General features: G+C 41.2%; 2 protein-coding genes across 3 annotated transcripts in view; both read right to left on the bottom strand.

Annotated features, from left to right (window-relative positions):
- The window catches only part of TCEAL2 (transcription elongation factor A like 2), a 647,988-nt gene that overhangs the window by 438,504 nt on the left and 195,582 nt on the right, over positions 1 to 13,902 (bottom strand). The gene's annotated exons all lie outside the window — the stretch shown is intronic.
- ARMCX1 (armadillo repeat containing X-linked 1) lies at positions 6,094 to 7,954 on the bottom strand. Its single transcript, XM_050775968.1, has one exon. It carries the CDS (start codon positions 7,860 to 7,862, stop codon positions 6,501 to 6,503), a length of 1,362 nt encoding a protein of 453 aa, XP_050631925.1. The 5' UTR covers positions 7,863 to 7,954; the 3' UTR covers positions 6,094 to 6,500.

Below are 13,902 nucleotides of genomic sequence, written 5' to 3'. Positions count from 1 at the left end.
ACCCAGGGTCACCTTATGACTAGAGCAACGACAGTTGTTATTCTGTATTGAATGCCCACTGGTACATGGCATGGTGTCATGGAAATTGAAGGGTCAGAAAAGCCCAGGGAGGCTACCACCAATGACGTCCCAGAAGGAGGAAATAAAGATAAGTAGGAGGGAGGAAGTGGAAAAAAGAATGAGAAGGGACAAGGGAAAGGGGAAAGGAGCAGATGGATGCTATTCAGACCTGCCTCACTGGGACTTTTCACTGCTCAAATTAGCCTCATTTTTACTCCAGGTGTAAAATTCACTCTGCATCTCAAGTTCAATGCATCAATACAGAAATTATTATTTGCCCCATACCCAAACTGCTCATCCTGTCACACAGAAGCAGCAATATAAATAGTAGTTTATCTGTTCCTCATCCGAGTCTCACCTATTGGCAATTCCTGAGACTTTGCTCTTTCCTCTACATGTTGCTGTGTGGGTATCTATAAAGTTATGGGCTCAACAAGAAGAATCTCACATCCTTCTTCATCTTCATCAAGAGGTGGTTTTGTGTTGAGTAACTAAAGAGGCGTTATACAGGTGTTTGTCTCCATATGAAGTGATTTTAAAGCAACCAATTACTCACGTTTGGAAGGCCATTAGCCCTGCTTTTTAGTAACTGAGTGATCTTGGAAATTTTACCTAACTTCTCCAAGTCTTATTTCTTCTGCAATAAAGGTGTAATAGTGCTTACTTGACAGGACTGTTGAAGAAATTGAGTGGAGAAAAAAAATATGTGAAGCGCCAAACAGTGTCTGATAAATATTAGGTGCGACCCACCTCTTTTCTTCTATAATATACATGTCTTTGACATAAGTGGATTGCTTATAAAATTTGAGTAATATTATTCTAAAAAGGAGAAAACTCCTCAAAGGCCCCTATCATTGTTTGAAATTATTTTTATTATGATGTTACTTAAAAATTTACATACCTAAAACCAAAAACAAATGCTTCAAGAATTTTATACACACATTTTAATGTTTTATTTTAAAATGTTTCTATTATACACAATCATGTATATTACAAGTAGACATCTATTCTCAACACTTATCTTTTCCAGACAGATAGCATACTTTTTAGAAGGAATTTTATATTATATTAGTCTTTGTTCATTTACAGCTTTCACAGAAAGTATAAAACAAAGCGACTTCACAAATTAAAAATAAGCCAAGCTATAAAGCCAAAGAAATGTAAATAACATATAATTTCACGAGATTGATAATGTTGCTTTGGCAGCCCTAAATCACAATCTGTAACATGAACATGGTATTGATGACAACACGAACTCTCTTAATTTAAACATTCCTTCATTAAGGAGAGCCTGATGATACAATCTCATCCTTCTGCCAGTGTCCTTACTCAAACTCCTGCAAAATCTCTGCAAGTACAAACTTATGTATTATAGAGGAAATACATCTGCTGCATATTGAGTACATCTTTACATTTTTGTCATTGACTAGAAAAAGAATTTCATTAATCTATGATGCCTCTGATTATTAAATACATAATTATTTTATTTTTATTTTATTTATTTATTTATTTATTTTATTTATTTTTTTAGATGGAGTCTTGCTCTGTCACCCAGGCTGGAGTGCAGTAGCGCGATCTCGGCTCACTGCAACCTCTGTCTCCCAGGTTGAAGCAATTATCCTGCCTCAACCCCTGAGTAGCTGGGATTACAGGCTTGTGCCACCACACCCGGCTAATTTTCGTATTTTTAGTAGAGACGGGATTTCGCCACGTTGGCCAGGCTGGTCTCAAACTCCTGACCTCAGGTTCTGCCCACCTCGTCCCCTCAAAGTGCTGGGATTACAGGTGTGAGCCACCACACTCAGCCTACATAATTATTTTGTATACCACTAAGAAGGAAAAGTTGGCCGAGCGCAGTGGCTCACGCCTGTAATCCCAACACCTTGGGAGGCCGAGGTGGGTGGATCACCTGAGGTCAGGAGTTCAATACCAGTCTGGCCAACATGATGAAACCCCGTCTTTACTAAAAATACAAAAAATTAGCTGGACGTGGTGGCGGGCACCTGTAATTCCAGCTACTCAGGAGGCTGAGGCAGGAGAATCGCTAGAACCCGGAGGCAGAGGTTGCAGTGAGCCGAGATTGTGCCATTGCACTCCAGCCTGGGCAACAAGAGCAAAACTCCGTCTCAAAAATAAATAAATTAATTAAGTTAAATTAAATTAAAAATAAAGAAAAATACTTCCAATTAAACTATGACACAATGCTAAGGTATCATCAGTTGTAAGTGCATCATAATTTTGGAGATACTAAACAAGTCTATCTTATGATGAATGAATACAATAGTGCTGCTTAGTACCATGACAATATTTAATATAAACCCAAAATTTGGCTCCAAAATCACTGGGTAACACGTTAAAATACAAAATATATTTATAACGAATTTATTTAAATTATCAGTGACCTGAAAACAACATTTAAAAGACATTTCTAGGGAACTTGTGAAACCTAAAAACATATACATGCATTCCTGGTATTCCACCAACACTACTTTGAGAAACACTGACTTAGGCTTCATGTCTAAACCACAGTAACATCACTGAGACATCAGAAATGTCGTAGAAATTGACAAGATCACAGCAAGGAAGCATTCTCAATTCTTAAAAGAGAACAAAGACCCTACACCTAAGAGAAATTATTTTAACATTTTGTTTACCAAATGCCACTTGTGTATGGTAGAATGACACCTTAGAAAAAAAGGAAACCAAAAATTTTCGACTCTGCCATTTTGAAAACTAAGGGTGTTCACTTTCAATAATTAACTGCTATATTCCAACACTATTTTAGCATTTTATGTACATTACCACAATGTGATATTATCCACATCTTCACAATACATCTATAATTTTAATGCATCTCCCTTTTTGGTGTAAATATTTTCCACTCAGTATGTGTTCCAAAAATATCCATGTAAACTCTGCCATTCTATCATCTCCTTAACTTCCAACGTTACCTGAATTCGACATTTTTCTTTCCCAACAATTGCACAACTCAACATCTATTATAGATAGGAAAACATACATGAGAATAAAAGAATAAATATTAAATTCATACATTATCATTTTACCAATAAATAACTAATCTTCTCATTTGGGTATATAGCCTTTGAGAAGTTTTAATGCATATAAAGCTTGATACTTCTCAAAAATGGGATATACTGTGTATATAGTCATGTAACCACCTTTCCTATTTAAAATTATATGCTGCATTTTTTCCATGTAAATAAATGTAGATATCAATCAATATTTTCAATGGCTGCAGAATATTTAAATATGCAGATATATCTTAATTTTATGGGTAAAAAGTCGATAAAATCATCCATAGAGAACTAATAACATTCTCGGAGTATGCAGCAGAGTTTATGCAGAGATAATTTAGATATGTTTTCTTCATAAAAAGTGTGGCATGTGATTTTACAGCCTACTTTTCCCACTTAAGATTATATGCTGCCGTTCTCTCTTATTTGTGGAAGATAAAAATTCAAACAATTGAACTCATAAGAGAGTAGAATGACGGTTACCAAAGACTGAGGGGAAGTGGGAAGTGGGAATGCTTAATGGGTACAAAAAATGGATAGACTACAGAATGGGAGAAAATTTTTGAAGTCTACTCATCTGACAATGGTCTAATATCCAAAATCTAGAAGGAACTTAAATAAATTTACAAGTAAAAAACAAACAACCCCATCAAAAAGTGGGCAAAGTATATGAACAGTCACTTCTCAAAAGAAGACATTTATGTGGCCAAGAAACATGAAAAAAGGCTCAACACCACTGATCATTAGAGAAATGCAAATCAAAACCGCAGTGAGATACCACCTCACACTAGTCAGAATGGCTACTATTAAAAAGTCAAGAAACAACAGATTCTGGCAAGGCTGTGGAGAAATAGGAACACTTTTACACTGTTGGTGAGAATGTAAATTAGTTCAACCATTGTGGAAGACAGTGTGGTGATTCCTCAAGGATCTAGGACCAGAAATACCTTTTGACCCAGCAATCCCATTACTGGGTATATACCCAAACGATTATAAATCATTCTACTATAAGGACACATGCATGCATATGTTTATTGCAACACTATTTACAATAGCAAAGACATGGAACCAACCCAAATGCACATCAATGATAGACTGGATAAAGAAAATGTGGTACATATACACCATGGAATACTATGCAGCCCTAAAAAGTAATGAGATCATGTCATTTGCAGGGACATGGATGAAGTTGGAAGCCATTATCCTCAGCAAACTAACACAGGAACAAAAAACCGAACACCGCATGTTCTCACTCAGAAGTGGGAGCTGAACAATGAGAACACATGGACACAGGGAGGGGAACAACACATGCCAGAGCCTGTTGGGGGGTAGGGGACAAGAAGAAGGAACTTAGATGACAGGTTAATAGGTGCAGCAAATCACCATGGCACACGTACACCTATGTAACAAACCTGCACGTTCTGCACATGTATCCCGGAACTTAAAGTAAAATAAAACTTAAAAATAAATAAATAAAACTAAATGGTTAGAAATAATGAATAAGATCTAGTATTCGATAGCTCAACAGGGTGACTATAGTCAATAATAATTTAATTGTACATTGTAAAATAGCTAAAAGAGTATAACTGGATTGTTTGTAACACAAAGGATAAATGCTTGAGATGATCGATACCCCATTAACCCTGATGTGATTATTATACATTGCATGCCTGTATCAAAATATCTCATGTAACCCATAAATATATATACCTATTATATACCCACAAAAATTAAAAATTATTTTTTTAAAAAAAACTATATGCTGAATTTCTGATGTAGGTAAATGTAGATGTCCATCAATATTTTCAATAGCTGCATAATATTTAAATGTGTAGACATACATTAATTTATTTAGCTAACTGCCTATCTTGAGATACTTGAGTCATTTACAACTTTACACCTTTCAAAACAGTTTGAAGATGCACAGCTTCCTACAAGCCAATTATGTGATTATTTCCTAAAGATACATTTCTACAAGTGGAATTACAGGGTCAAAGGATGTGCATATATTCCAATGGACCTTGTACCAGTGTATACTCCCACCAGCAGTTTGAGAGTGCTCCTCCCCTGACACCCTCACCCTCACTAAGGCGTGGGAGTGAGGTAGATTTTCTATGTGTATCCCAACAACACTCTCTATGGTTCCATAAAGGCCCCACCTTAACCAACCTTATAAAGGAAATCTGATACAAGCACTAAAACTTATTCTTTCTTATTATTCCAAAGTTGTAACTGTTTACTTACATGAATACCAGAACTGGCCAAGAGGACATTTTTCTGTCAAATACCCCAAGGACCCTAAAATAAAATTGGTCCTCTTTGTATGTCTCCAGAATACATCTCAGCACTTTTTGGTTCAAAAGGTCTCTCATTTCCATCCTCTCTTTACCATTCCCATGGCCACTAGTAAAACTTCACACCTTTATTATCTCATGCTTGGACTAACTTGTGGTAGCTTCCTGTTTTTTCCAATCTCCAGTCACCACTCCTATCCCCACCCCAGCTTGGACTCCTGTCGCACATAAATCTACCATATCGTTTTCCTTTCATCTTGTCATTCCTCTGACCACAAAAGGCCTTGATGTCTCCCAGGGGTGGATGCAGTAATATTCACACACCCCAGTTTAGCAGTTAGGGGTGCTCCATGAATAGGACTCACCTTTACCGCCTGACTCTCTCTGTCATCACTACCCTCCCTACACTTACCATTCCAGCAGGTCAGCACTTCTCTCTAGAGAAGGATTCCCATCTCCATGCCTTTCTTTTCATCCCTCCTCCTGTCTTGAGTGCCCTTCTGACTTTTTGTATCCTGTCCTTCAAACCCAGCTTACTTAAGAGTTCTCCTTTGTAAAACTTTCCTTGCGCACTGTTGCCTGCAGCTGTTTCTGCTGCCTCTAAGCATTGATGGTCTCCTGGGTTTGTTAATATCTCTTTGTTTTAGTTTCCATATATCTTACCTTTCCAAACAGATCATAAACTGAAGGACAAGGACAATGTCTTTTTTTTCTGCTGCTTAAAACACAACTTTATTGATGGAACACAAGTCTTAGATTAACAAATATAAACTAATATAAAAGTGTAGCTTATTCATGATGTATAACTAATTCATTGTCAGTTTAGGTAGAGGAAAGAGTAAAAATATCTCAATCTAGGTAATAAGATCAAATCAATAAATTCTTTCTGTGTACAAGTACTAATATTCCATTTGGCATCATTAAAATGGTTCATCCTCAACCCAACCATTAAAACCAACATCAGTCACTGTTATGATATATGATAGTCATTATTCCAAAATAGCAGCTGAAAAGATCTCTTTACCATATATTCACAATGAAAAACAAAGAATTTACAAAACACATCGTACCAAGTGCAAATACCTCAATACTCTTTGGGACAGACTCCAAATTAGAGTTTGGTTAATACTTTCAGGACTTTCACTTTCACCACCAGATCATTGTGATTTGCTAGTGCTTTGATTTTCTTAACACAAACTCCAGACTCTTTGAATAAGAAAAAAAGTGAACTTCTGCTGAATTCTTTCCTGGATGATGCAAGCCCTTCATTTTTTATGTTGTCATTTATATTCTCAAATAGGGTAAGGATATTAAGAAGAATCTCTCTATCCCATTCTTTATTAAAAAGGGAAATCAATTCTGATGGTACTTTACAACTGACCAGCTCTCTTGTCATGGCTGGATTTTCAGTAAAGTTTATAATTAGTTTCATAGTCTGTATCTTGGTGAAGTGATTTCCCAGAAATAACAAAGCAAAAAAGTCTGGAAAAGAATAGGAAAGCAAATGTTGGTAATGATTAGTCACAGTCATGTTGGTTAACAGTCTTAACCCAGCCATCTGCACAGCTGAGTCCAAGCGACAGACCATGGTGTCATCACACACTTGACTGATGTACGTCTTAATCTTACCCTGATTTTCTGCATTCACACTCAAGTTATTAAGGGCATTGTAAGTCTTTTCTCTAATTATGGGGTCTTTCGTTTTTATCAGTTTTGCAATAATTGGGACACCACCCAATTCACGTATGGCATTCTGGTTAAATGAATATGCTGCATTGTTACCCAGAGTGACCAAGGCTACTTCTTGAATAAAAGGATCATTTGTTCGCTCCAGTATGTTGAGGACCTTTTGAAGATCGGGAGCACTCAGAATATCATCAATTTTATAAGGAAAGTTGAACTTGCCTCTGCGGACAGGCCATGTTGTAGCTGGAGCCCTGGTGCTCTTACTTCGGGCCTTTCCCTTGGATTTTCCACTTGCCCTGCTCCCAGCCCTAGATCCACTCCTGGTAGGGTGGCAGCCTCCACCCCTGCCTCCTGGGCAGGGTAAACTCGGTGCAAGGGTCCTGTTCCCAGAGATGGTACCCACCCTAGCCCCTTTGCCTGCCTTTGCACTTGCCTGTTCCTTCAGCGTGTTGAAAAGGGCCTTGGCCTTGGCCTCTAGGCCACCTCCACTGTGGGATCCTGAATGGGCCTTCTCTTTTACACCTGGACAATCCTCGAGTCCCAAACTCACCTCAGGCTTGACCTTTGAATCACCCTGAAGTTTGGCCCCAGACCCTGCCCCAACGTTAGTTTTAGCTCCTTTCACAGTCTCAACCCCAGTCTCTGAGGTGTCCGTAGACTCCTCGTCTTCATCCCAGATTTTCTCGTTCTCGTCTCTTCCCCAGGCCAGTCTGTATACACAGTAGCAGGCACCAGCCCCGATAACCACACCAGCGGCCACGCAGCCAGCTTCCCGAGTGCGGCCCATGGTATAGCCGGGACAAATCTCTTAACCGGAGCACAGAACAGGCTTGCTCTGGCCCAGAGAAGCGCGAACACGTCGCGGGCGGAGTCTGCAGCTACTGCTGGCCGGCTCTGAGGCAGCTTGACCTAGGAATAAAGGATGCAGTTCAGATTTCAGGCTCCTCCTCCTTTTGTGTCTTTGCCACGCAAACAGACTGAAACAACGGCAAAACAAACAAACGTACAAAAATACAGATATATTGGCAAACTCGGGGCTTAATATCTAGATCACTGATTCCTTTCTTCCATCCGGAAGCTAAGTTTGGAAATTTTCCCCACTTCAAGACTCTCCAACCTCACGTTCCACCACGTCGCCCCAGAATGTTAAAGTTCCCTGCCATCCTGCCCTTCAGATGTCCTGGGAACAGTGGCGCCCCCACATGCACCCACAGAGGTCCAGGCAGTTTTTTCCTTCTCTTTCTTGCTTCCAAGGGCACTGCTTCGTGCAAACCTGCAGACAAGGACGCGAGGAGGGGGTGCTGAGAGCTAGGGGGTCATACAGATATCACCCGGGACGGGACATACATCCCTCTTCTGAATTCCTAGCCCTTTACAACTGCCTTGCCCGATGTTTCCCGCCTTCGGTTGCCCTCCACTCCTCACAGAGGTGCGGCTTTGGAATTCATTGTCTCCCTCTCTCTTCCTCCTTCGATGATTCCTCTAACCCTCCATTCCACCTCCACCCCTACTCTTATCATTGGCATCCTCCGAAGATGTCGCCACACATTTTCATTGTTAACATTTTCCTTGTAACAAAATGAAGTGAGAATATCTAAAAGCCGGACTGGCGTGAAATGCGTAAAGGTCTCCAACTCTGTCCTTGCCTCCGCCAACTCCTCCATCTCAAAGGTACCAGGACACCCCCACTCACCCCCCACCCCCGCCGTGTCGTTATACCAACTACCTCTGCTCGGGAGCAATTTCTTACCTCCCTTACCTCAGTTTCTGCTTCCACTAAACCTTCAAGACTAACAAACTTCAGAAGTGAGTGCTTGGTCGACGGACCAACACCAAGGACACTGTACCTCAAACAGTAATTTGGAGTAACGTCCTCCCAACCCCTGGACTATCTTGACGCCCACCCCTTCTCAGCTATTTGCTTCCCTGTCTTGTACCTGCAGAGCAATTTATTTTGCAAGATCCGAAATTGTGTAGGGAAGAAGGGAAGAAGGGAGATGTGGAGGGGGTCCACGGGCCCACTCGAGTTGCAGTCGCCACCATGCTCCACCCCCAAATAATGCCATCACCCTTATTATGACCTACTTGGTTCTTGACAACTTTGCGTTTCTTCCTGCTCCAAGGGTTGGACTGGCCTCCGGCCCCAAGATCTGCAGACACAAGCAACAAGGCAGAAACTGATGGCTCAGCGGACAGAAAAGCACTTCGGAGAGTCCCAACATCCGCTTTTCCTAATTCAGGGTCCTGGTTGTCAACGGAGTTTACCTTTTTGTCTGTCACCCTACCCTCACTTCTCTGGACTCGGCTGACACCAGCCCTCCCGCTATGTAGTGTTTCCCCACCCCCGGTCCCCGCCTCCGGCCCTCCCTCCCGCAGCCCCAGCGGTCGGCCATTTTCCCAGCAAAAACCACACCCCTTTCAAACCACTGGAAGCGGGGCGGGGCGGGGCGAGGGGGGAATATGGAAAATACGAGGAGGAAAACAAAACCAACCGATCTCTTCTATCCCTCTCCCCAACGCACCCTACCCGCAATGACAAGCACTTTTCCTGCAGGCACTGTTACATCCTTTTTTCCTAAAGGAAAAAAAATGGCAGGAAGATTGCTTGAGAGTCGGTAAAGGGCCCAAGTTAAGGCAAGGACCTCAGTCATCCCAGTCCTTCCGGGGGCCGCGGGACAGCCCCAGCTTTACACTGACCTGCAGGGATTCCAGGCAGACTATTCCTTTGTTCCCAAATGGCACAGCGCCCTACTGAAAGAAAAGGGGAATGACTGTCAGACAGACGCACAGCCCCAAGATTCTGGCTTGGTAGATGGACCAGCACACAGGATACGAATCCGAATATCTGCCCTCCCTGATTCAAGGCCCTGGATGTTAAAGGTCCCACCACGCCCGAGTCTGGGGTCGCCCCTGGAATCCGGCCCCAAGGTCCACCATTTTTGTTCTAGAAAGGGACAGGAATACTGCAAGGGTTTGGAGAAAGCGAACTGCTCCCCCTTCGGCCTCCACCCTTCACTGCCCGCGCCGCAGGGATCCCCTGGCAACGCCCATCCACACACAAACCTGCTGGGATCCAGGCAGTAACCTCGTCCTCCTTCCCCCAGGCCACAGGCCCTCTCGCCCTCTGGGCGATAGGGAGAGTGCAACCGGACCAAACGAAGACTAAGATTAGAAGGACGTCTGCACGCGTCGGCTCCAGCTCACGTGAGGGCCACGTCAGCCGTGAGATCAGGACCCCAATTACCACTCCCATCAGCAGTGCCGCAGAAGCCGGCCCTCCCCTTCCTTCCCTGACACATCAGGTCCTGCCACTCATTTTCCTCTTTGCCAATCCCGGAGACCAGAAGTAGCTTCCGTTTATGGTTGGAATTTGCCTTTCTTTGGCTTACAGGGAGAGGCTGTATCTGCTCCCGTGTCCGTTGGCCTTTTCTTCCTCTTCGAGGAATAATTTTTTATCTTCTCTCGTCTCAGTCCAACTGTCTCTCTCTATACCTCCCCCGACCACCAGTCATGAATGTCCAATATTTCTTCTGCACCACTGTAAAATGTGGAGCAAGGTGTTGGAAAAGGAGACAGATCGTGGGAGTGTCTTATTTAAACTTTTCTGCTCATTTGTTTTTAAATCAGTAATGCATTGCTTTTATATTGAGAAAATAAAATGATGCTATCTTCCTTTGAGTGGAGAGTTTAAACGGGAGAGAAAACCCAAAAGGCCTCATTAATTTCATTATTTTATTTGTAACAGAAGGAAAATATTTCTACTGGTTACAGCCAAATAGTAGCTTTTAAAACAAAATAACTCATTTTTAAAATTGAAAAGCGGGCTGAGGTGGGTGGATTGCTGGAGCCCAGGAGTTTAAGGCTGCAGTGAGCTATGATCTCACCACTGCACTCCAGCCTGGGTGACAGAGAGCAAGCCTCTATCTCTTAAGAAAAAAAAATGGATTTTTTACATGATCTATGAATTAGTCCACAAAGAGACAACCAGTTGTCTAATCTTGGCCATTTTACACAAATGATTCCTTACTTTTTCAATTTTTGAATCAACTTGCAATTTGATAAGATAAAAGCAACACAACCCTGTCTTATTTAATTAAAGCGTGTATTTAACATCCCAAAGTCTTGACCAACTGTTATATGAACCTATGGTGATTTGATGGCTACTCTGATCACCTGCCTTTGAATTGAATTCCAGTCTACCAAGGCTGAGGCACCTGAGGGTGTGAGGGATGCAGAGATGTTCTAATCCTCCCTGCCCTGTCAACAGCGGAAGAAGGTGCTACCCTCCCACCCTTCCACATTCCATAGCCTCTCATCCCCTGTATTCAGGCACTGGTCTGTTGTTCACTCCAAAAATATATATAGATGAGTGACCAAGGTGGTAAATGCCACGTTTACTCAGGTGACCAATCAGAGTAAAGACCTCTGGCTCCTTCCCTTCCTTCCTCAAATTCCCACAGAGGTAACTCAGCAATGCATCGAAGGGCTTACTGTTCCTACCTACGCCTCTTGCCGTTATTCATGGTGCCTGAGTAGTTGCTCCTAGTACTGTGTGCTGCCACCACCTGACCAGAGAGGTGCAGCCCGCTGGGCTTCTTGGCCTCTGGCTTCCTTAAAAAGAGAACCTAATCTTGTTGCAGAGTTACTGCCTGCCAGTTCATATCCACCTTGGTGCCCACTCAGCCAAATGTATGCCCAAGGAACAATCCCCACGGATTAACCCAGAGTAGGCATTCTCACACGGACAACCTTGTGGACCACCTGCGATTGTGTGCATAGGTATATTCATTTTCGTGGAGAAAGGAGCCATAGCTTTCATCGGATTCTCACAGGCGTGTATGACTTTTAAAAAGTAAGAACTACTAATACTTTCCTGAAAAAAAAGCTATATATCCCCTCAACAGAAAATCTACTCCTGCCCAGCACTGTGGGATGCTGAAGCTGGCGGATCACTTGAGGTCAGGAGTTCGAGGCCTGGCCAACATGGTAAAACTTTGTCTTTACTAAAAATACAAAAATTAGCTGGGGGTGGTGGCGCGCACCTGTAGTCCCAGCTACTTGAGAGACCGAGGCAGGAGAATTGCTTGAACCCAGGAAGCAGAGGTTGCAGTGAGTTGAAATTGTGCCACTGCACTCCAGCCTGGGCAACAGAGCAAGACTCCATCTCAAAAAAAAAAAAAAGAAAAAGAAAAAGAAAGAAAGTCTATTCCTCTCCCCTCTTCTCTGTCTCTAGTTATATACTTATATTTTTTAAGTGCAGAAATCTGTAAAGTAGAATGCAAAACTGCCCTGCAATGCCTATTCTACTGCCAAGCTCTTTCAATGATATCCACCTTTCTTCCTGCAAATATACAGTATATGTATGTGGATGTGTCAAGTTCCAAGTCGAACAATATACAAAACAAAACAATTGGCATTTACTGCAGTACTTGCAATAAATCTGCACTTTAATTAGAGAATTTATATCTTTAAAAACGGAGTCTTTCTATCCATGCCAACTTTTGAGATTTTCAATAAATGTTATGTTTCTTTATACTCATTTCTTATTATGTTTGTGTTTTGTTTATATGAATGACATTCCCATTATGATTGCATGCTCTACCTGGTTATTGTTTGTCTCAGGTAAAGTAATTAATTATGATATATTTATCTTTAGTGACCATTCTTATTATTTCTAATAGTTTTTTCATTGATACTTTTGGTTTTTCTAGGTATGCATGCATAATATCTGCAAATGATGATTTTTCATTTCTTCTTCATGAGTATTTATATTCCGTATTCTTTCATTTTCTGCATGTATTCCATTGACAAGAACCTCCAGAATTAGCTTGAATGATAATGGTGATTGAGGGCCTCCGGATCTTATTCTTGAAGTAAATGGGAGTGCCCTTAATATTTCATTGTTTAGTGTAACCTGACATTTGCTGTTTGTTTTTCATGTGTTCTTCATCTGTGTATGGATGATTTGGGGGGATGCCTAAAGCTGCACTTTTATAACCCTTTATATAAGACTGAGGAAAATTAAATTGTCCACATCATTTTCCTTCCCATACTGGGAAGGAAAGGAAGTAGGGAGAGTGGCCACAAGTGCTGAGCTTATTGGGAATGTATTGGTAAGCAAAAACAACACAGACTCTTCTCTCATGGTGGAAATAAGACCTTAATAAAATAAGCGTGCGTGCACACACACACACACACACACAGAGAGAGAGAGAAATACTGTAAAGGAAAAAACCTCTGTTAATGTAGTTTTTTAAAAAGTGGTATAGTCTGAGAATCAGGGAAAGTTTCCTTACTGGGGCAGAGAGAATGAAGTTTTCAGCTGAGATGAAGGAAAGCAGGTGGTAACTAGGAAAAGAGGGGAAGAGAAAATAAAAAATCTCAATTTCCCCCACCCTTCTGATAACTACTGTGATAACCAATCTACTTCAATCCTAGGATAAATCCTATGAAAACCACTGTTAATTTTTCAGGTGACTTTTTCCAGGTTTTGTTGTTGTTTCATATATATTACCAAACAACATATGTAGATACATTATGTGTGTGTGTACACATATATCTTTCTAAAATAATTTGGGATTATAGTATGCATATTATCCTGCATAACTATTTTTTTCACCTGATATGTCATGTAAATCTTTTAGCAGACACACTAATATTCTGTAGCGTGGATTTACCAGAATTTAACCGATCTCTTACTGATTGATATTTAGCCTCTTCCTAATCTTTATCTACTATAAAAATGTTGCAGTGAAGACTTTTGTATACCTATATTTTGGCAACTATGATATTATTTCCTCAAGATAAATTCCTAGAAGTAAAATACT

Source organism: Macaca thibetana, chromosome X, assembly GCF_024542745.1.
Source record: "Macaca thibetana thibetana isolate TM-01 chromosome X, ASM2454274v1, whole genome shotgun sequence".
Classification (NCBI taxonomy): Eukaryota; Metazoa; Chordata; class Mammalia; order Primates; family Cercopithecidae; genus Macaca; species Macaca thibetana.
This window is presented reverse-complemented; position numbering and strand designations above follow the sequence as displayed.